Below are 24,365 nucleotides of genomic sequence, written 5' to 3' on the forward strand. Positions count from 1 at the left end.
TTTCTTTTAGCCAGAGCTGTGTGGCCAGAGCCCTGCAATCTGCAAAGTCCATTTTGGGAGACCCATATCCTCCCCACTGACACTTGTCTATGGGCCAATCTTCCCTTTCTCTGGGATGCATTTCCAGCTTTAGGTCTGTTTTTGCATCTGTGCAAAATAGATTCTCCACCAGAAATGACAAGGGATGACCTGACCAACATCCATTCTTTAACTTAGGGCGTACAGTGGTCAGACCACCTCCCAGACTTGCCTTTCATGGCAGCCATGGCACCATTTCGAGTGCTGTCTTTCCTCCAACCACATGTCTAGTGGCTTCACCCTGTGAGGAGCCTGTCTTGGTTGCAGTTGAAGGGACCCCTCTTGGGACAAGTACACAGCCATGTTTCTGGAAGGTAACAGAAGTGTGGGATGTGGTACAAACAGGGTATGGTAGCAACTGGGGCGATAGCTTAAACACCCCTTGCCCACTCTGTTCTCTTCAGTGTCCCAGTGTCCCAGGAGAAAGGAGTGAGAAGTCTTTGATTTGGTTCTTTTGATCTCCCTCTAGTGGCTCCATATGTGACACAGATGCTCACCAATCAGGACCCTTGCATGAAGCCATTTATCAAAGAGTGACACACACTTGTTTAACTTGCAAGTCTAGACAGATAATTCTGACTTGAGGTAATGAGGTTGGATTTCTCTATTCAGGAGTTTATGAGCTGTTGCACATTGCCATGTGACTCCAAGCTGTCATTGAGGTTCTCTGCAGGATGCATGGACAGGAGGTAGGGCCTGGAGGCCTGCTTCCTTACAGCCAAGAAAAACTTTAAGTTTAAATATAATTTCAATTCATAAGCAATTGCAAATACTCTTTAAAAGTTCCCAGTCCTCTGGTGTTTTGGTGATATGATAAAATAGCTAGAAAGAAAGAAATCCATCAATAAGTCTGGGCTTATATGACGTAATCATGTCATAAAACAGCAAATCAGAGGACTGTGCAGAAGCACATGCTGTCTATATGAGTGGGCCACAGTACTCCTGTGTCCTCTGTGAGGATGAAGCCACAGACATTCAGATGACAATTCATTTTAAAAATGGCTCTTGGGTTGGCAAGATGACTCAGTGGGTAAAGATGATTGCTGAAAATCCTGAGAACTGAAGTTTGATCCCTAGAACCCACGTGGTGGAGGGAGAGAACCAACTTCTGTAGGGTGTCCTTGGACCTCTACATGTATGCTGTGACACACACGCCATGAAACAGAATGTGAAATGTTAAAACAGAAACCAATGAAAACACGGCTGTGCGCACAACAGTACCCACTGTGCTGCGACTGTTGTGCACACTTTCTAAGGACACTGTGCAAGCTTTACTCCAATCAGATGGCACAAGCCTGACTTAGGAAAACAGATCCATGTAAGGTGACTCTGTAACCACTGAATGCCAATAATGTGATAACTGGCAGCGCCGTGTAGTGGCCCTGGGAAGGCTGTCTGAGCTCATGATGAGAACCTGGGGAGGAGTGTTTTGATTAAGCTTACCTTAATCAGAGTTCACAAGAGGTCCAGCAGATGGAGGACAGAAATAACAGTGTGGGCAAATGAAAACCTGATCTACAAGGACCAGAGATGCAGGGGAGCATTTCCAATCTGTAAGTCAGGTAAAACTCTCTGTACTTAATTGCCCCAGACACCATTTACATTTTGGTATCCTAAATACTTTTGAATTTCAGGTACAATGTGTGCATTGTGGCATATGGACAGACTGGAATTGAGAAGAGCTACACCATGCTTGAACTGCACTTTGAGGAGGAATCTGGGTTGCTCTCAGGTGTTGAGGAAGATTCTGGATCATCCCCAGAGCAGCTGAGAAACTCTTCAGGTATACCCTGTGGTGAGCACTCAGGGCAGGCACAAGGGAACTGTGCAAAGTCATGAATCAGGCAGAGTGAGCGCTGAGAAAACAAGCCCTCATGGAGGCTGGACAGAGCTGCTGCCCCTGTCAGAGGCTACTTAGCCAACGCTAGCAGCAGCAGCCTGCTTCTGGGTGTTCCTGACACACACGCTGCCCCTTCTTCCCATGGGTTTACATGGGAAGAGCTCCCAAGAAAGCTCCAAGTAAATCTGGTCACAGTAGAAGGGGTGGGTAGGGTTGAGTTTGGAGAGGGCGGGCAGAGCAGATACACCTCTCTTCCTGATGGAAGCATCGTAAAGCATGGAGGGAGTATCGTAAAGGTTTCCATATAGGAAACCATCAAGGTCCCCGTTTCATTTGCACATCCCCATAGGATGTATGCTGCTACTGCTAATCATTTTACCAAACAAAGTCCTAGAAGGAAGGCTGCAAGATGGTCTTCAGTAGACTGTCTCAGTGGGACAGCCTGGACACTGTGGCCTTTGCGAGCTGTCCTGTGGCTGTCGCTGGAGCCCCTTTGGAAGGTCACTTTCTTGGCTTCCCATCTCATCCTCCACATAGACCTGAGGCTGGATATTCTATATCTCTAGTGGAATTGCTCGTTCGTGGGGTCACACGCTGAAGGCAGCTATCCCATGGAGAAGTGAGATCATACCTGCAGGCAGCAATCTCACAGAGAAGTGAGGTTGGTTCCTTTAGGCTTCTGTCCCCGAGAGTGGTTTTGTTTTGGGGATTCCTCCGGTTGTGTTGCCCTTTCATGTCCTAAACACAAGAGCCTGACAAATGACATAAGGACAGAGCCAGGCAATGACATAAGGACGCCCACCTCAGCCCCTTCAAGCCAGTGTTCATTAAATATTTGTGCAAATGAACAGATGTGTTCATCAATTTGCATTGACTAACTGCTTCTGGAAAACAATGTTGCAAATCTTTGCTAATTCTCCATGGCTGTTGTTCCCAGAAGACCTGCCAGCTTAGGCCTCTGTGCTGCATGGACAGGCACTCTGTAAGCTTCAGAGATGTGTAGTAGCCTTGAGGGTGAGAGTGGTCCCTCAGGACATGCACCCACAACCATAGGCTTGCTTCTTATCTATCAACAGTGAAAGAATCTTCATAGATGTATAAACCTGTCTTCATAACATTCTGCATTTAGCTTCATCATATTCCAAGGGGCCGAGACCTTCCTTAAAAGACTCAGTTGTTCATCCTTAACGTGTATGTTAAGGTGCATCACAGTGAGTCTGAATCAAGCAGTCATATTCAGTAGATCACGTTTCTGCACACAAACTTCAGTTTATGATCAGGGTAGCAAAGGAACTCAGATATATCCCAAGACCCTGGATCTGAGAAGTCCTGAAAGACCTGTTGGCTTTCAGAAAACTTAGGGAACTATCTAGAAAGGAGATCACCAACTTTGCCTCATGGTGGTCACAGTACTTACCAGCATGCATTTGTGGTCATAGTCCTTCAGGATGGAAAATATTTGGTGGCTGGGACAAGACCTGGTCATGTGGCTTTGGCAGAAGGCACCTGTCAGGAAGCAGGGATCTCAGGCCAGAGAGGGCCTGGGCTATAATTCTCAACACCCACCCCTGTTAGCCTACATCTACCAACCAGGCTACTCCTCTAAAACTGCTCCATCAGTTGAGGAGAACTGTTCAAACACAGGAGCCACTGGGGGACATTATAGCAAAAGCAATGCCTGCCTCATGGTGCTTAGGGAGTCTCAGTTGTATGCAAAGGGACCATCAGTCTTTCAGATCCATGTGAGGCTGGGCAAACCTTTGTGCCACTTCTGTTTCCCACTCTCCTGTCCCCAGCCCTAAAGTCCAGCTGAGCTTCCCTCTATGAGAAAGCGAGTGGGCATGATCTCTGCAAACCATTCCAGCGGATTCTGCAGACCATGCTGGGCAGCTCCTGGTCAGGTTGCAGGTCATGGACTGGGTCAGCAGGGAGCGTGTAGATGAGCAGGGAACTAGGTGTGCCTTAGCATGAATGCCAGCATCACCAAAGGGCAACAGAGTAGAGGGAGATTGTGAGCTGGCACAGAAGACCATGTTATACCCCTGTTACCTTCTGACGGGCCTTCATGCTTCTGGTCTATGCCTAGATGAATGGCTACCCAAAATTAAAAGGACTGTGTTAACAAACTAGGTAACTCAATGGCTACCAGGTCATGGTGTCTCCTCGGAAACTGGGTGGGCCCCATGGCCGCTCCCAAAAATCATCTCTGCTTCTATTCCTGATGGCATGCTCACAGGTGACTGGTCTGCGTACTTTACAGCTGTGTCTGGGGTCATTAGATTGAAACTGAAGAGAACTTTATTAACTGGAGTCTGGCTGCCCTAGCGGATGTCCTTGCGGCCTTGTCAGAGTACTGTGACCAAATCCCACATCTGAACAGCAAGCTAACTAACCTATTTAAGGAGTCCATTAATTTGTCTTCCTCAGAGACCCCAAAATATAAGGGGCAGAGGGCCAGCTTTAGGGAGATACCACAGCCATGGTTGTTCTTTTGTCCAAGCCACACAACCTTTGGCCAAGTGACCTCTCTGCCAGGCCCTGCCATGTCCTGTCTTCAGCGTCATCATGTTAGTGCAGCTTGCACTGTATATGAACTGTGCTGCAGGTTGGCCTAGATGCAGACCTTTCCTCTTGCCTTTCCAGTCAGACTACAGAGTTCCTGGGGGAGACTGTCATGGCTGTCCTCAGTCTGAGAGGCAGTCTGTGGATGTCTCTAAGGGATTGGAGATCGGACCTCACTGAGGGGTGAATGGCTTTCAGTGTCCTACAGACCCAGGGCCTGTACATGATGGATTTTATTACGTGTTTGGTAGCATGTATGCTCTGCTCCAAGTGTAGACAGACACTTCCCATGCCTGTAGTCCCTGCTTGGAGTAGACTCTCTCCATACAGACATCTCTCTCCACACTCAAAGATGCCATTTTCATGATTTACACCTGTCATCTTCGATGTTTCTTTTAAAGGCAGTCATGTAAAGTTACTGTGATTTTGTGGTGGCTTTCTTTCCCCAGCCCCATAGTTGAATATAGGAAGGAGACTCTGGGATCTGCCTGGGATCCTTATGCCCTCACTTTGACCCCATTGCACCCTCTGGGGCAGAGGCATGGCAGAGCCTGGCCTGTAATTGTCCTGTCCATTCCCTATGGATTGTGACCACAGTCTGCAGCTGTGCACAGCCTGGCATCCAAAGAAATTGGCATAGTTCCCCACAATGTCACCACAGGCCCAGAGGAAGGACATAAATAGAATCTTTATGAGACCCAAGTGGCTTCTCAGGGTCAGCCAATGCTCTTGGCTCCTTCTTGTCTCTGAAGACACAGGGCACAGGTCCTGACCTGCATGCACCTGTAGCTGCTGCACACACTAAGGATGACTTGTGCTGGCCTCTGATGCTTCTGGGAGTCCTGAAAACCACAATCCCTGGGCCAAGGGGACTAGTGAGGGACAAGTGAGCACAAGGCCCCTGCCTGCTCCCTGGAGACCAGAAGCCCCAGAGGGTTCTCACTGCTGTGTTCCCCAAGATAATGACAAGCACCTGTTACAACAGGCCATGCTCTGGTGGAAAGGCAGACAGGCACATCCAGGCCCAGAGACGTGTACTGTTGCTGTGCTGGGCCTGTCTGCTCTTCACAGGCATACTCAGCCATGCCACCCAGCATTTCCCAAGTTCTGTCTGGAGTGCTTTGGTCCCACAGGAACTCTGTGGTCATGGAGAGACTGACAAACTAAGGACCAAGACCCTGCCAAGTACCCGTCCACACTTGACTCCTGCCAGGAGCCAGCAGTATGGGCAACCATGTAAAAATGGAGACATGGGTTACTTTCTTCTTTGCGAGCACTTGTAAACCCCAGGGTCAGGTGACAAGCATGAGGCCAGGCAAACACAAGGAGGAGCAGAGTGACCTCACCTGAACCTGAGGGATAGGGAACCTAGAAAGGGGAGTGACCACCCCTGGGTCACATTCTTCAGGGACATACGTGGTGGGGGGAAGTTAAGGCGAGTCAGGCAGGACACACCCCATGGTAGCAGGTGATGTGTGTGTGTGTGTGTGTGTGTGTGTGTGTGTGTGTGTGCGCGCACCTCAATATGTGCCTGTGTATGTGTGTGGGCAGGCATGTCCTGACACCAGTCCTGACCGATGCCAGGCACCCACAGTTGGCACAGACCCCACATAACACTTGGGTTTTTGTTCCCAAAGGTTTTCTAATGGAAGGTAATATGCTTCTTGGTCAGGGCTAGTTCATCACATTTTGTATGAATGGGGAACACTGATCTTTGGGGATTGTAGCCTGAGCTAGCCTTGTGGGCCCTCCTCTTCCCACTGTTCCCAGTCTGTTCTGTGTCACAACGTCCAGGAAACAGAATCCTCAGGTCTGCCAGCACCTCTGTGTGAGGCATTGCATCAGCTGACATCCTGAATGGTTGTTCCAACTCCACATGTTCAGGCTGAGCTCAAGATGCACACAAGAAGGCCTAGATGAGGAGGTACTGCCCCACCCAGCCAGGCAGACTTCAGTTCCACTCTGACAAATGTTAGGAAGAGGTGCAGATGTGACTCACAAAAATGCATCCACTATTGGGCTCAACTACCAAGAACCTGTGAGCAGCAGTGACATTCAAGTCTCCACTTATTCAAGTAAAGGGACATCAAATACTTCTTTGGACCCTGGGCAGTAAAGAAATCTTGAGGGCTCCGTGGGTAGATAACGTACCATGAACCTTCCCAGAGCCCAAGGACTGCACCTGCTTGATGGTCCTGGATCTCCTTGGCTAAGGTAAGGAGAGGAGACCCAAACAGCCCTTTACCAGTGCCCCAACAACACTGTCATGCCAGGTGGAGGCAGCTTCCACAGTCTGAGGTGTGCATAAGGGTTCTTTTCCATTTCGTGCAATGATGTCTTGTTTGCAGAGTCTCATATGGAACTGAGACATACTGCAAGGGAGGCTTTGTATTGGGTAGTTAAAAGCAAGACATGGGAAGAGGAACTGCAGAGTTGTGATCTAGCAAATCCTGCAGCAGCCAGCTCTGGGTTCTTGGAGCCTAGGCAGGCTTTGCAGTCATAGACTGCCCTCTACTGCCCATGTCCCTTCTCGACACCTTCTCTAGCAGATAAGACAAGAGCCCAACCTGCTTCAGGGCTAACACAGACACTTGTTCCTCTCATACACTTTTGCTTTTGAGAATCCTAGGAGCTTAGAGCCAGAAACAGGAAAAATAGGGTCAATCCCAACCCCTAGCCTCCTGTCAGAGCTGGGTCCCCCTGTCTCCTACAAGTGGGCAGGGAAAGGAGACTGATGTGGTGGGCAGAAGTGTTGAGGGCCAACAACTGACTTGCTGGAGGCTGGAGGCTGGTCATGCTGGAATGCTCACAAACCACCTTCAAGACAGGGCTGTTGTATGGCTCTTGCCTAGACCACAATGTCCTCCCGGGTTCTGTCTTCACCAGGCAAGTATAGGAAGAGGTAGCTCCTGAACTTCATGCCATTGAGAGAGCTAAGATCTTGAGGAACCAGCTGGTCCACCAGTGTTCAGTCTCAGGTTTTGCTGGGTGAGATAGTCATGAGCTGTCTGTATTATTGAGCAGACACTTGTTCTCTAGGCTGAGGACATAATGGTCACCTCTGTGGATGGTGTCTGCCTCTTCAAGGTGCAGGGAGATAGAGCAACGTGGTGGTAGTTCTCACCCTGACTTTTAGTGCCTTCTATGCTCCTACAATCCCAGGACTCCAGCGTCTAATTCTGGCCTTGTTGATCTGTCCTGGGTCTGATAGGCCATCCTGTTGGTTGGTCTGTCTTAGCTCTCACAACACACTTCCCTCTTTGTTATCTTAGGCTGTATCCTCCAAGCATCCCACCATGCATCAGCTCCATATCCTGACGAACCTACCTTAGGGTCCCTGATAATTCTACATACTTTAATGTTCTCCCAGGATGGACTGTGGGCTCTTGTGTGGCTCACATTCATTCTAAAGTTCTTGGGAGCCTCCATGCCATGGCATATGACGTCCTTGGGTCCACACTGGGGCGAGTGATCCCATCCAGTGCAGGATTCTCTCCCTATTGTTAAATTTTGGCTCTTATGTCTTTCAGGAAGGGCTCTGAATGTGGTCACCACACACTACCCTGGAAGACCAGAGAGTTCAAGGACGGCCAACTTTCACTTAAGCAAACTTTTTCACAGACTGTGTGGGTCCCATCAGCTGAGAGTAGCCTCCATATTGCAGTGATGTGCAAACTTCTGCTTTTCAGTCATGATGGACTTTAGGATCTCCCCTAGGACCCTACACAAGCCACAGGTAGGAGATGTGTAAATGGGGCATGTTACTGGGTCACTTCTTCAGTGCAGTGTCTTAAGCTGACAGCCTTTTGGGAGGGCATATGCTTCTCTATTAAATGAGCTGGCTCCGCTGTTGGCCTGGACTCCACTGTGACTGCTGCTCATGCTCTCTCCTCCAAGTCTCTAACTGTCTCAAACTCTCTGTGTCTGGCTGGTCAGTCAGCCTTCATGCCAGTCCAGGGCAAGTCTAGAAACACAGAGCCCACACTGTCCTCTGCCGAAGTTTCACAGGGCTGCTGGTTTAGTCTCTCACGTGCCCTATGGGGGTGCAAACTCAAGTTTCTGAGGTCCCTAGGGGTCTGGTAGAAAGCCTTTAGAACAAGGTAGAGGTAAAGAAATAGGGAAATAAACGCCTGCAGTACTTCATGTCCGCCACTGGAGGGCTCTATACTTTTCTGGTCCTGGTGTGCCACTCAGCGTTCCCTCTCACTCACTATAAGGCTCTGACCACTGCTAAACCCAGTGTTACCAAGAAACTGGCTGTATCTGCAGGGCGGCCTGTAGAAGATTCTCCACGACCATAAGGACCCAATTTGGAAATCTCAGGTAGGCAGGGTGTGTGTGTGAGCCACCAGGACTGGATGGAGACCTTACCCAAAATTTGATCTCCAGCCCTGCATTCTGATTAGCGTGACCCACACTCCTGCGAAGGTCTCTGGGTGGCTCCTGAAATGAGGTGGAGGAGGAAGAGGATGAGAAGGAGGATAAGGATGAGAAGGAGGGAGAGGAGAAGGAGGAGGAGAAAGAGGTGGAGGAGAAAGAGGTGGAGGAGGAAGAAGGAGAGGAGGAAGAGGAAGAGGAGGAGGAGGAGGAGGAGGAGGAGGAGGAGGAGGAGGAGGAGGAGGAGGAGGAGGAGGAGGAGGAGGAGGAGGAAACCAGTAAGCAGGGCCAAGACAGGAGCACTGCTCATACTCACTGCGGTGGTCCATCGTGTCCTAGGCTTGTTCCTGCCCTAACTGTGAGGCAGGAACCAAACACCACTCCTCATGGGACTGTCTGAGATGAGGCCAGCTGAGGGTCTGAACTGTCAGCAAGAAACACAGGAGCTGTCTGTGACACATACCAGAGCACAGTGTCCCACATAAGCCCATCTCACAAGTGATGCCATCTCCTCCCCAGAGTGGCTCCAGTCAGGGTTAGGAGTGGCTCATGAATGCCAAGCTCTCCCCTACTCCTGCAGAGCCAGGGATGGTGCCTTCTCAGGGCTCATCTATCCTGAGTCCAGGGAGCAGCCAGAGGTCATACTCATGCGATTTCATACTCAGGTCAATCTGCTATCCTGTAGCCCATGAGTCTGGACTCAACTTCAGTGCCAAGGCCAGTTTTTTCTGGACAAGACTTTGAGAATATGGCCACACACTGTGTTAGTGACACACTGTATGCCCTTGACTGACCTTCAATGTAGCCCTGAGTGACCATCCCAGCCAGCACCAGGGATTCAGACTAGCATTGGCTAGATCAGGCTCTTTGCTACCTGTTCCTATAGCTCACCTCCACTGTAGTTCATGTGTCCTGGCTGCTGCAGCTGCTCCAGAAGCTACCAGATGTCTTCCCACAGAATCCTGTAGTCCCTGTGGGCTCATCCACAGACATCTCACACTCTCCCTGCTGGGAGTTAGGCTGGATGCCTGCTGTGTGGGAGCTGCCTTGGCTTGTGGAGCAGAGTCAGAAGCAGTGGAGGAGATGTTGTCTGCTGCTCTTATTGTCCTCAGTGCCTACGGTATCCCTGTGGTGCGGGTCCAGCTCCAGCTCCAGTGAATCATTGATATAAATTCAGCTCCAGACACCATGAGGCACAGGGAAGCCCATGACTGAGGGGGAACCAAGCAATCCAGGGCCCTGTGGGGACCAGGAAAGACAATATTCCAGGTTACCTCTCAGGCAGGATGCAAGGACAGGAGCTCTGTGTGCCCTGACAGAGGTGGAGGGACCCTGACTCCCATAAAATGCTCCTTCAGACCTATTACTTCATCAGCTTCATCCTCATTAAGAACATTCCACACACCTTGACTCTACCATCTGGCTCTATCTTCCAGGGGTGAACCCTCTCAGGAATATTTTTGTGTCTTCTATGAATGTTAATATTCTGTTAAATCATTTTCATAAACAGTGCTCATATATCTGTCTCCAGAAGAAGTCATTCAGCAATTCTCTCAGGACAGGGAAGCTAAATCTTCCTCCTCCTCCTCCTCCTCCTCCTCCTCCTCCTCCTCCTCCTCTTCCTCCTCCTCCTCCTCCTCCTCATGTTTCTTTTCCTCCTTCTCCTCCTCCTCCTGCTCCTCCTCCTGCTCCTCCTTCTGCTGCTGCTAATGTTGCTGTTCCATTGCTGCTACTCCTGTGGGTGCTGTAGCTTCTGCTGGTGTCTTTTCCTTGGCCATGTGTTTGAAATCACCTACTGTTTATACTCAGGAAATGACAGAATTTCCAGATGGCACTGTGAAAGAGACAAGACAATTTATTCCAAGCAAAAAAAATATTAATGAGATAGAATTCTTAGATTACCATTTGGGGCCTTGATTGCCTTACTCTTTTATTACTTCTTTTTTTTTCTACTTCCCAGGTGAGATCTTTGAAAGAAATCATTTAGGAATGTTAGTTATAAAATTCTATTTATCACTAAGTCTTAGGAACAAAAAAAATCAATATACAAAAACTATGCATTCATGCAAGATTCTGACCATCAACAATAATCAGCAACCTAGACTGTTGATACTTATTCAATGACAAACCTTGTTATTAGTTTTGAGGCTTAATGGAATGGGATGTTACATTTGAAAACATAAGACTCTGTTCTGCAGCACTTGTGATTGATGACCACATGTGAAAGGACCAGTAGCCCATGGAGGAGTCCATGAGCCCATGAATCTCTAGTCCTCACCCTATGGGAGCTATTGGCCTAAGGGGGAGCTGGAGTCCATCTGAAGGGATGGGTCAACAAGACAACTCTGTAGAGTGGGGAACTCATCATTCATATTGGGTCCCTGCTGGGAAGAGGAGAAATCAAGAAGAGGGAGAAGGCTTGGTGTTGGGGAAACCTCATAAAGAACTTAGAGAAGGTACAAGGTAAGAATTGTGGGGAAAATGGAAACCAGAGAGAGAGGAAGGACCAGCACAGAGCAAACTGGGAAGGACAAAGCACAAAGGTACCTGGGCTGTGCCTGCTGCTTGTTCTCTGGACTCTCCCTGGGACTCATTTCCTGTGGGGAGATGCTCTTTCTCCTTGGCAAGCAGCAACAAAGATTTATCAGGGCATTTGCTATATTCCTGGTCCACCCCTTAAATCCTCTGGGCCAGACCCTGCAGGGGATGGGCTTATCCTCTAATGGGGCTCTGTGGGAGTGTAGATTGTCTTATTTTCTTGCTTCTACACATTTCTCACTGAAGATGCTTGTTGGTTGAATGCATGGGACACTCACAGCACATTTGTGATAGTGGTCCTGTGTAGGTGTCATTGGCAGTGGCCTGAGACTACCAGGCACAGTGGCTCTTCTGCCTCCTCTTGGACTAGCCTTCTGGCCATAGTCAGACACCTGACCATGGGAGGATGACACCAGCAAGGTGCCAAGGACTGGTGCACTTCCACTCCTCTTTAGTTGTAATCTGAAAGCAGCAGCATCATAAAGGCTAGGGAATGGGGCTGTAACTGGACTCACTTGCTGTGCCTGGGCTGTGCAGCCATACCCCTGGAGAACCTGCCTTTGCAGGAAGCAATAAGCTGCCATTGCCTCATTATATTTTCGTTTCATTAAAGAGTATTTTATTACAGAGGCTTGGAATCCTATACATTCCATTACATTCAAAATAGCAGGGTCTGGTGTTAGGGGAAGCAGTTCTTCATAAGGACTTGGGAACCCCATCCAGTGTTCTTTGAACTAGGGGTGTTTCATCACCTCTGTGGCTGTTGGTCTATAGCTGGAATTTACTGTCAGTAACAGGCTAAGGAGGTCCTCCAGCTCTTCTGAAACCCCACACGGGGCAGGATACACCCTTGCCACAGCTTGTCTTTGCACCTCTTGGATGATCAGTGAATCTAATTGGAACATTCTCACTATCATATAATACAAGACCACTCCTATTGTCCACATGTCATTCTTTGGCCAGTCTTATAAATGGCCAAGGAAGAGTTCAGGGGCACAAAAAGAGTACACACCACAGTGCTGGTTTAGCATTTATCCCCGTTGAAATTGAGTGCTAAGCCCAAAGTTGATGACTTTGACCTTTTTGTTTTTATCGATCATTATATTGTCCAGTTTGAGGTCTCGGTGAACAATCCCCTTTCCATGGCAGTAGCTCACTGCTGACAATATCTGTTCGAATATTTGCCGGGCCTCATCCTCCTCTATGTGCCCTGACTCTCTGATGTACTGGTAGAGTTCTTGGCCTTCCACCAGCTCCATTATGAGGTATATTCTCGTTTCCTTTTCAATAACTTGTATGAGAGACACTATGTTGGGGTGGTTGATCTTTCTCATTATGTTTGCTTCCATCATGGCTGGCTGGAACCACTGCTTGTCCTTTCGCAGAACTTTGACGACAGTGAAATAGCAAAAGGTGTAAATAGAACCAATTAGTACCTGAGCATGAGGATTGGTTTCATATGAAATGTGTGTGGGTGCAGTGCAGTATCCTCCTCCATGTACCTACATGTTCAGCAACTTCCCTGTTCGATGCTGCTTTACACAGAACCATCTGGAATCCACTCACTGAGGGACTCAAGCCCTGGACTGGTAGAACTTATGTATCCAGGTCTCCCAGCCCAGGGACAGAGATGCATGGATTAAGTGGAGAGAAGCAGACTGGAATGGTGGAGAGATTATCCTGCCAACAGCCCCAAGACCCCAGCAGGGTGAGAATGGGAAACAGCGAGCAGTTTCCCAGCCAACCTCACTCCCCATAGACAGACTTCTTCCAGTCCTTCCCTTTTCCCAAGGAAAGAAAAGTTCAAAAAGCAGGGACAGGGAAAGAAAAACTGCTCTACTCCCAGGAGCCAAGGACAAGCCCCCTCCCACCCTCCTGTCTGACCCCATAACCAGCCACAGCCCAGTCCTGGGCTCATCTCTAGAGGCACAGGGATCCAGGCAGATGAGCCCTTTAATCACAACCGGCTCCTCTACAGCATTCTATGGGTGTCAGTCCTGAGTCTGTGAATCTGAGGTGCTCTGCACAGCTATTCAGAGAAGCCTTTTCTTGATCTCTGTGTTGGATGTCAGAGGAGAGTGTCCACCCAGCATCGGTCCTGTTAGCCCATGTGAACCTCCTCACAGAGCCCCACCTGTCCTTGTGCAACTCCTCCTTGATCGCCTTTTATAGGAAGATATTTAGAGTCCCTTGCAGGAGGCAGGGAAAATGGCACACAGCTGAGGGTGGTAGACAAAGCTGGGAACACATCAAATATTGAGTTGGTGTGAGGCTCCCTAAGCCATGCTTGGGCAGGTCTGTCCACCGATCCCATAAGACCCTTTGATTCTACCCATGTACACAGCAAGAACCAATTACCAGGCCTACCCTCTGCCCAGAGCAAAGGGAGACTGGAACTTGGATTCCAACCCTAGCCCATTCCTGTAATACCTGACCTTGTAACCCTTGCTCCCTTTGGGGCTCAACAGTCCCCCTCAAATGTAGACAGCAATGTCTAGATGTTGTTCACAGCTTTTCTTGCCTGAAACTGTGCTGTGTTTGATACTACAAACCAGGAAGTAGGGACTTGAACTTGAGATCACTGACTCAGGCTAGGGAGGACTCCAGGGCACCTGAGTTCAACTGCAAAGGCAGAAGCTGAACCACAGTGAACAGAGGTGGCACATTTTGCTGTTTCTTTCCTTTTCTGCTCTCAGGCCTTACAATGAACTCTACAGATGAGGATCTTTCCTCCCAGGCTTAGTGTCTGCAGCCATGAGGGTCCTCTACAGGGGACTCAAAACCCCAGAAGAGTCTTCAGAAGGAAAGCGCTACACACTACACTGCCCCCAGCACTCTGAAAAACAGAGACCCTTTCTGGGCTTGGGCCAGTCAGTGCTCAATAGTTAGCTTCTGGCTGCACTGGCTGCTCACAAATAACACAGCTGCCTGGGTCCTGTGACCTGGCTGTCACAGACTGTGATTGAGAATTTATTTCAACTGTGTCAGCATAGCCACTCTGTTCCTTCTGGTCCCAGGTTGCACAGAGCTCCTTGTCATCACACACGCCCCATCCCATCATTGGACCTTAATATTTAAAGGGAGCCCTACACTCAGGATGGACTTAGTTTTCTATACATCATGCCAACCTCTGTGTGAGAGGAAGTGTCTGCCTGTATATGCATACCCCCTTATGTGCCTACCTGTCCATGCATACCACTACCCCATGTCCTGTCAGAGGCCATCCTCTGGACAGGTCCTCATGCCTGCATGTCAGACCACCTGTCTTCAAGCCCCAACCCCTCCCCACTCCACAGATGCTGAGCTTATGGGCTTTGCTGATGCATCCAACATTGATGGGGGTTTTGGGGATTCAAACTTAAGTCCTCACCCGTGGGAGGCAAGTGCTCTGCCTATCCCTGCAGCTTTGTCTCAGGTGTTTGATGATAACCTAGAGCCTTTCTGAGGACTTATGAGAACAGTGTCCTCTTGATGGGTCAGTTTAGAAACACAGCTTTGTCGTTTTTTATTTTTTTAAAACTGTACCATCAGTTTGAGGCTAATCATTCAGAATTCAAAGAAAAAGTGACACAGCGAGCATAGACATGAGGACTTTAAAGCAGGAGGCATAGCAAATATTCAAAACAGAGAACTAAGGAGAGTAAACATCTTACAAGCTTTGATTTCTAAAAGCCTTAAATCTCGCCAGAGCCTTGAAGCCCTTCCCAGCCATGTCATGACAGGTCCTATTGTGACCTCATGAGGAGCGACTGTGAGGCGGTCCAGCCAACAGATGTTAAGCTGTAGCCAGGCCTGGATTTCTTTGAGTGCTTTGAGAGGAGGTGTGGAATGGAGCCCTCTGGGACTTGGTTGTATCTAGTGAGCTGTGTGTGGTTGTATCGGATTTTACTGTACTGTGTATATGTGTATGTATCAGTGTGTTTAGGATGGTGTGTGTTGACAGATTTGCTTGTGTGTGAGTGTGTGTACACTTTCGCCTGTGTGTTTGTCAGTATATGTAGGAGTGTGTGAGTTTACAGGTTTGTTTGTGTGTATGTGTTTGTATGTGTGTACCTCTTGTGCGTGTGTGCATGTATGTGTGTGTGTGTGTCTGTGATATGCATCTTTACAGGTGTGCTTGTGTGTAAGTATGTGTGTATCTGTTCCTATGTGATTGTGTTTTGTGTGAATCTGGGTGTTTGTAAGAGATTGTCTGCGTGAGTATATGTACACTTTTGTGTATTTCTGTGTGTGCCTGTGTGTGCTTCTGTGTGTGCCTGTGTGTGTGTGTGCTGTGTGTCTGTGTGTCTGTGTGTGTGTGTGTGTGTGTACACGCACGTGCCCATCCCCTTTTGCCCCTTGTATCTATATTACCTGCACCTCAGTGCTAGAGAGTGTAGACGCCAGAAGTCAGCCTGGCTGCTGTTCCTGAGGTAGGTCATCAACCTTATTTTCAAGACAGGCTTTCTCACTGGCCTGCAGGTGCCCAAGTACCTGGGCTGGATAACCAGTAGCTCCCAGGGGTTTGATATGCCAACCCCATAATGTCAGATTAAAGGCCTATATAGACGGCTGGGTGCTTATTTACTGATTTTTTTTCTATGTGTTTAAGAGATAGAACTAGGCCATATATTCACAAGACCACTGGCTATTTCCTTATTATGGTTTTGATTTTTATTTATGCTTCCTTCCTTCCTTCCTTCCTTCCTTCCTTCCTTCCTTCCTTCCTTCCTGTCTTTCTTTCTTTCTTTCTTTCTTTCTTTCTTTCTTTCTTTCTTTCTTTCTTTCTTTCTTTCTTTCTTTCTTATGGATTTCTGGATTCTGTTTGGTGGTGGTTTTTATGTTCTCACATGCTATATTATTGCTTTGATTATTTACGTTTCTGCAGTCCGATGATTCACTCTATCTCCATTTTCAATGTCCTGCGGTTTCATCCTTTTACATTATTCCTGTTTCTCTATTGAGTACAAGCAATCATTGGCTTAGACTTGATACAAATTTGCCCTTTGTGACACTTTGACTCTTCGGCCTTTGTTTAAGGTTTACTATTCACTGATATTTAACTGCCTTATTCCTTGTGGTTGGTTAATTTTAATTTTCAGTATTTTGCTCTGGAGAGTTGTGGATTTTTGTGGATCACTAGGTCCTGAAATTCAATGGAGTTTCCCCTTAAGTGTTGGCTTTTTATATTTGTTTATTTTGTCTTATACTCAGTCTTTCTCCTCTCATTTCTTTCATCTGTTTTTTGTTTTCTTCAATGAACATCCATTCACAGTATTGATCATCTTTGGCCGCCCAATCCTATTGTAGTATGACGATTTTTATTTTCATCATTGCATTTAGTATGTGTGTGCTCTTGGCTTTCTCTTTTGGGGTTGGCTATTTGGGTGGCTTTTACTTATGATTCTTCATATTTTCCCCCTTTTCATAATTTTACTCTATTTTTCTAGTCTAGTCTTTTCTTTGTTTTTATTTTTTCTTTTTCTTTTGTTTGTTTCTTTTAGGTACCACATGTGTAATTTTAGTTTCTGAATTGCTCCATCTTTTTCATTACCTGATTCCATTGTTTGTTATTTTTAGGTAGCATTAGTACTGATAAAATGTCTACAGAGACTGAGGAGGAGTTACCACCTCCTAGTCCTGATCCCAGTATCTCTGAGGAGGGAACCTTTCATTCCCAATATAAAGTATTGAAGACTATTGGAAAAGGAAGCCATGCCAAGGTCCTCCTGGCCCACCACCGGCTCACAGGAACCCCGGTGGCCGTCAAAGTTCTCCGAAAGAACAAGCAGTGGTTCCGGCCAGCCATGACAGAAGCAAACATAATGAGAAAGATCAACCACCCCAACATTGTTTCTCTCTTACAAGTTATTGAAAATAAAACTAGAATATACCTCATAATGGAGCTGGTGGAAGGCCAACAACTCTACCAGTACATTAGAGAGTCAGGGCACATAGAGGAGGATGAGGCCCGGCAAATATTCGAACAGATATTATCAGCAGTGAGCTACTGCCATGGAAAGGGGATTGTTCACCGAGACCTCAAACTGGACAATATAATGATTGATAAAAACAAAAAGGTCAAAGTCATCGACTTTGGGCTTAGCATCCAAACACAACCTGGAGAAATGCTAAACCAGCACTGCGGTGCATACTCTTTTGGTTCCCCAGAACTCTTCCTTGGACTTCTGTATGACGGGATGAAGAATGACATGTGGACAATAGGAGTGGTCTTGTATTATATGGTAGTGGGAAAGCTCCCATTTGATTCAGTGATCATCCAAGAATTACAAAAACAAGTTGTTGCAGGGGTGTATCCTGCCCCCTGTGGGGTTTCAGAAGAACTGGAGAACCTCCTTAGTCAATTACTAACAGTAAATCCAATGTATAGACCAACAGCCAGCGAGGTGATGAAACACGCCTGGTTCGAAGAACACGGGAAGGGGTTCACAGGTCGTTATGAAGAACTGCTTCCCCTAACACCAGACCTTGCTATTTTGGATGCCATGAAAAGCATGGGATTTCAAGCCTCTGTAATAAAATACTCTCTAATGAAAAGAAAATATAATGAGGAAATGGCAACTTATTGCTTCCTACAACAGCAGGCTCTCCAGGGGTATGGCTGCACAGCCCAGGCACAGCAAGTGAGTCCCGTTGCAGCCCCATTCCCTAGCCTTGATCCTGCTGCTGCTTTTAGATTAGAACAAAAGAGGGGTGGAAGCCTGCCAGTCCTTGGCACCTTGCGCGTGTCATCCTCCCACGGTCAAGTATCTCACTATGGCCAGAAGGCTCATCCAAAAGCAGGCAAAAGAACCACTGTGGCTGGTCATCTCAGGCCACTACCAATGACACCTACACAAGACCACTATCACAAATGTGCCATGAGTGTCCCATGCATTCAAACAACAAGCATCTTCAGTAAGAAGAGTAGCAACAAGGAAATAAAAGAAGATAATCTACTCTCCCACAGAGCCCCATTAGAGGATAAGCCCATCCCCAGCAGGGTCCGGCACAGAGGTTTTAAGGGGTGGACCAGGAATATAGCAAATGCCCTGATAAAGCTGTGTTGCTGCTTGCCAAGGAGAAAGAAACCTCGCCTGGGGCAGAACAGCATCTCACCCCAGAAATGAGCCACAGGGAGAGTCCAGAGAACAAGCAGCAGGCACAGCCCAGGTACCTTTGTGCTTTGTCCTTCCCAGTTTGCTCTGTGTTGGTCCTTCCTTTCTCTCTGGTTTCCATTTTCCCCACAATTCTTACCTTGTATCTTCTCTAAGTTCTTTATGAGGTTTCCCCAACACCAAGCCTTCTCCCTCTTCTTGATTTCTCCTCTTCCCAGCAGGGACCCAATATGAATGATGAGTTCCCCACTCTACAGAGTTGTCTTGTTGACCCATCCCTTCAGATGGACTCCAGCTCCCCCGTAGGCCAATAGCTCCCATAGGGTGAGGACTAGAGATTCATGGGCTCATGGACTCTTCCATGGGCTACTGGTCCTAGCACAAGTGGTCATCAACCACAAGTGCTGCAGAACAGAGTCTTATGTTTTCAAATGTAACATCCCATTCCATTAAGCCTTAAAATTAATAACAAGGTTTGTCATTGAATAAGTATCAACAACCTAGTTTGTGGGTTATTGTTGGTCAGAATCCTGCATGCATGCATAGTTTTTTGCATACTGATTTTTTCATTCCCAAGACCTAGTGATTGATATATATGTAACATTCCTAAATGATTTCTTTCAAAAATTTTAACTGAGAAGTAGAAGTAATAAAATAATAAGGCAATCAAAGTTCCAAATGGTAATCTAAGTATTCTACCTCATAAGATTCTTGCTTAGAATAAATTGTGTTTTTTTCTTTCACAGTGCCATCTTGAAATTGTCATGTCCTGAGTATAAACAGGAGGTGATTTCAGACACATGGCCAAGGAAAAGACACCAGCAGAAGCTACAGCACCAACAGGAGTAACAGCAATAGCACCAGCAGCATTAGCAGTAGCAGAAGGAGGAGGAGGAGGAGAAAGAGGAGGAAGAAGACGAGAAAAATCTGGAGGAGTAGGAATAGGAGGAGAGGAAGAGGAGGAGGAGGATGAGGAGGAGGATGAGGAGGAGGATGAGGATGAGGATTTTGCTTCCCTGTTGTGGAAGTATTGCTGAATGACTTCTTATGGAGACAGATACCATGCTGAGAAATGTTTATGAAATGAATTATCAGAATATTAACCATTCATAGGACACATGTCAATACTCCTGAGGAGGATCACCCCTGGAAGATAGTTAGATGGCAGTGCAAGCTGTGTGCAATGTTCTTAATGAGGACGATCTTCTTAAAGCTGATGATGTAATAGGTCTGAAGGATCATTTTGTGGGAGTCAGGGTCCCATCTATCTCTGTCCGGGCACACAGAGCTCCTGGCCTTGCATCCTGCCAGGGAGGTGACCGGGATTATTGGCTTCCCCGGTCCTCTCAGGTTCTGGATTGCTTGGTTACCCCTCAGTCATGGTCTACCCTGTGCCTCATGGTGTCAGGAGCTTCTATGGGCTGAATTTAATCAGTGATTCACTGGAGCTGGATCTGAACCCAAACCACAGGGAAGCCCTGGGCACTGAGGACAATAAGAGCAGCAGACAACATCTCCTCCACTGCTTCTCTCTCTGCTCCACAAGCCAAGGCAGCTCCCACACAGCAGGCATCCAGCCTAACTCCCAGCAGGGAGAGAGTGAAATGTCTGAGGATGAGCCCACATTACAGTACGATTCTGTGGGAAGACATCTGGTAGCTTCTGGTGCAGCTGCGGCAGCCAGGACACATGGAACTGCAGTGGAGGTGAGCTATAGGACCAGGTAGCAAAGAGTCTGATCTGGCCAATGCTGATCTGAATCCCTGGGTGCAGGCAGAAAGGTCAGTCAGGGCTACACTGAAGGCCAGTCAAGGGCATGCAATGTGTCACTAACACTGTGTGTGACCACATTCTGAAAGTCTTGTCCAGAAAAAAACAAGTGGTCTTGAGCACTGAGTTTCAGTCCCGACTCATGGGGTACAGGATAGCAGATTGACCTGAGTATGAAATCGCATGAATATGCCCTCTGGGTGCTCCCTGGGCTCAGGATAGATGGGCCCTGAGAAGGCACCATTCATGGGTCTGCAGGAGTAGGGGAGAGCTTGGCATTCATGAGGCACTCCTAACCCTTACTTGAGCCACTCTGGGGAGGAGATGGCATCATTTGTGAGATGGGCTTATGTGGGACACTATGCTTCGATGTATGGCACAGACAGCTCCTTTCCTTGCTGACAGTTCAGACCCACAGCTGGCCTCATCTCAGACAGTCCCATGAGGAGTGGTGTTTGGTTCCTGCTTCACAGTTAGGGCAGGAAAACACCTAGGATACGATGGGCCACTGCAGTGAGTACGGGCCATGTGCCTGTCTTGTCCTTGCTTACTTGTTTTTTCCTCTTCCTCTTCCTCTTCCTCCTCCTCCTCCTCCTCCTCCTCCTCCTCCTCCCCCTCCTTCCCCTCTTCCTCCTCTTCCTCCTTCTCCTCTCCCTCCTCATCCTTATCCTCCTCCTCTTCCTCTTCTTCCTCCACCTAATTTCAGGAGCCACCCAGAGACCTTCGCAGGAGTGTGGGTCACTCTAATCAGAATGCAGGGCTGGAGATCAAATTGTGGGTTAAGTTCTCTATCCAGTCCTGTTTACTCCCCCACACACCCTGCCTACCTGAGATTTCCAAATTGGGTTCTCAGGGTCGTGGAGAATCCTCTAAGGGTCGTGGAGAATCCTCTACAGGCAGCCCTGCAGATACAGCCAGTTTCTTGGGAACACTGGGTTTAGCAGGAGTCCTCTCCATCAGGCTCAGAACCTTAGAGTGAGAGGGCTTGCTGAGTGGCACACCAGGACCAGAAAAATGTAGAGCCCTCCAGTGGTAGTCATGAAGTACTGCAGGAGTTTATTTCCTGATTTCTTTACTTCTACCTTGTTCTAAAGCCTTTTAAGGACCCCTAGGGACCAAAAAAACTTGATTTTGGACCCCCATAGCGCACCAGAGAGACTAAACAAGCAGCCCTGTGAAACTTCTGCAGAGGACAGTGTGGGCTCTGTGTTTATAGAATGGCTCTGGACTGGCATGAAGGCTGATTGACCAGCCAGTCACAGAGAGCTAGGGACAGTTAGAGACTTGGAGGAGAGAGCATGAGCGGCAGAGACAGCAGAGTCGAGGCCTACAGAGGAGCCAGCTCATTTAATAGAGAAGCATATGCCCTCCCAAAAGGCTGTCAGCTTAAGACACTGCACTGAAGACCTTACCCAGTAACATGCCTCATTTATATGTCACCTACCTGTGGCTTGTGTAGGCTCCTCAGGGCAGATCCTAAAGTCCATCATGACTGAAAAGCAGAAGTTTGCACATCACTGCAATGTGGAGGCTACTCTCAGCTGATGGGACCCACACAGTCTGTGGACAAGTTTGCTTAAGTGATAGTTGGCCGTCCTTGAACTCTCGGGTCTTCCAGGGTAGTGTGTGTTGACCACATGCAGAGTCATTCCTAAAGACATAAGTGCCAAAATTCAACAACAGGGAGAGAATCCTGCACTGGATGGAATCACTCAGCCCAGTGTGGACACAAAGACATCCTATGCCATGGCATGGAGGCTCCCAAGAACTTCTAGGATGAATGTGAGGCACACAAGAGCCTACAGTGCAGCCTGGGAGAACATTAAAGTATCTGGAATTATCAGGGACCCTAAGGTATGTTGGGCAGGATATGGAGCTGATGCATGCTGGGATGCTTGGAGGAGACAGCCTGAGGTAAAATAGAGGGCCGTGTGTCATGAAAGCTAAGACAGAGCAACCAACAGGATGGCTTATCTGGCCCAGGACAGATCGACTCTGTCAGAATTAGATGGTCTATGTAGAGCTGGAGTCCTGGGATTGTAGGAGCATAGAAAGCACCAAAAGTCAGGGTGCGGATTACCTCCATGTTTTCGTATCTCCCTGTAGGTTGAAGAGGCAGAGAATGACCGCAGAGGTGACCAGTATGTCCTCAGCTTGGACAACAAGTGTCTGCTCAATCATACAGACAGCTCACGACTATCTCACCCAGCGAAACCTGAGACTGCACACTAGTGGACCAGCTGGTTCCTCAAGAGCTTAGCTCTCTCAATGGCATGAAGTTCAGGCACCACCTCTTCCTATACTGACCTGGTGAAGACAGAACCCTGGAGGACATTGTGGTCTGGGCAAGAGATATACAGCAGCCCTTTCTGTGCCAGCCAGCCTTAAGGTTGCTTGAGATCATTCCAGCATCACCAGTCTCCAGCCTTTTCCAAGAAAGTCAATTGTTGGCCCTTACCACTTCTGCCCACCACATCAGTCTCCTTTCCCTGCCCACTTGTAGGAGACAGGGGGACCCAGCTCTGACATGATCCTAGGGCTTTGGATGGGCTCTATTTTTCCTGTTTGTGGCTGTAAGCTACTAGGATTCTCAGGAGCATAAGTGTATGAGAGAAACAAGTGTCTTATTAGACCTGAAGCAGCTTGTGCTCTGGTCTTATCTGCTAGAGAAGATGTCGTGAAGGGACATGGGCAGTAGAGGGAGGTCTATGACTGCAAAGCCTGCCTAGGCTCCAAGAACCCAGAGCTGGGTACTGCAGGATTTCCTAGATCACAACTCTGCAGTTCCTCTTCTCATGTCTTGCTTTTACCTACTGTACCCAACACAAAGGCCTCCCTTGCAGTATGTCTCAGTTCCATATGAGACTCTGCAAACCAGACATCTTTGTACGAAATGGAAAAGAACCCTTACTGCACATCTCAGGTTGTGGAGGCTGGTCCATCCTGTCTGACAGTGTTGCTGAGGCACTGGTATAGGGCTGTTTGGGGTCTCCTCTCCTTACCTTAGCCAAGGAGGTCCAGGGCCATCAAGCAGGTACTGTCCATGGGCTCTGGAAAGGTTCATGGTATATTATCTACTCATGGAGCCCTCAAGATTTCTTTACTGCCCAGGGTCCAAAGAAGTATTTGATGTCCCTTTACTTGAATAAGAGGAGACTTGACTGTCACTGCTGCTCACACGTTCTTGGTAGTTGAGCCTAAGAGTGGATGTATTTTTGTGAGTCATATTTGCACCTCCTCCTAACATCTGTCAGAGTGGAACTGAAGTCTGTCTGTCTGGGTGGGGCAGTACCTCCTCATCTAGGCCTTCTTGTGTGCATCTTGACCTCGGCCAGAACATGTGGAGTTGGGACAACCATTCTGGATGTCAGCTGATGCAATGCCTCACACAGAGGTGCTGGCAGAACTAAGGGTTCTATTCCCTGGACATTGTGACACGAAACAGACTGGGAACAGTGGGAAGAGGAGAGTCCACAAGGCTAGCTCAGGCTCCAACCCCTAAAGATCAGATTTCATCTTTTGTACAAAATCTGGTGAACTAGCCCTGTACGAGACGCATATTACCTTCCATTAGAAAAACTTTGGGAACAAAAACCCTAGTGTAAAGTGGGGTCTGTGCCAACTGTGGGTGCCTGGCATCAGTCAGGACTGGTGTCAGGACAGGCCCATCCACACACATACACAGCCACACATTGAGGTACACACACACACACACACACACACACACACACACACACACACACAAATCACCTGCTATCATGGGATGTGTCCAGGCTGCCTCAACTTAGCTTCTTCCCAACACATATGTCCCTAAATTGTGTGAACCAGGGGTGGTCACTCCCCTTGCTGGGTTCCCTATTCCTCAAGTTCAGGTGAGTTCACTCTGCTCCTCCTGATCTTTTCCTGGTCTAGAGCTTGTCACCTGACCCTGTGGTTCACAAGTGCTACCAAGGAAGAAATAATCCATGTCTCCATGTTTACATGGTTGCCCATACTGCTGATTCCTGGCAGGAGTCATGTGTGGATGGGTACTTGACAGGGTCTTGGTCCTTAGTTTGTCAGTGTCTCCATGAACACAGCATTCCTGTGAGACCAAAGCACTC

At 48.0% G+C, this 24,365-nt stretch overlaps 1 protein-coding gene across 4 annotated transcripts; it reads left to right on the forward strand.

The window, feature by feature from the left end:
• The first annotated feature begins 15,160 nt into the window (after positions 1-15,160).
• Positions 15,161-23,454, forward strand: LOC120100104 (sperm motility kinase Y-like). Of its 4 annotated transcripts, XR_005499845.2 has the most exons (5): positions 15,161-15,807; positions 16,955-18,547; positions 19,239-20,198; positions 21,946-22,116; positions 22,369-23,454. XR_005499845.2 is itself a non-coding variant. In XM_063277001.1 (3 exons), exons 1-3 carry the CDS (start codon positions 19,872-19,874, stop codon positions 22,492-22,494), a joined length of 624 nt encoding a protein of 207 aa, XP_063133071.1. In that variant the 5' UTR covers positions 19,240-19,871; the 3' UTR covers positions 22,495-23,454. The 4 variants fall into 4 exon arrangements, 1 of the variants encoding a protein (XP_063133071.1); XR_010059411.1 differs by having other exon boundaries at positions 19,239-22,116; XR_005499844.2 differs by lacking the exon at positions 21,946-22,116.
• The last annotated feature ends 911 nt before the right edge of the window (positions 23,455-24,365 follow it).

Source organism: Rattus norvegicus, chromosome 1, assembly GCF_036323735.1.
Source record: "Rattus norvegicus strain BN/NHsdMcwi chromosome 1, GRCr8, whole genome shotgun sequence".
Classification (NCBI taxonomy): domain Eukaryota; kingdom Metazoa; phylum Chordata; class Mammalia; order Rodentia; family Muridae; genus Rattus; species Rattus norvegicus.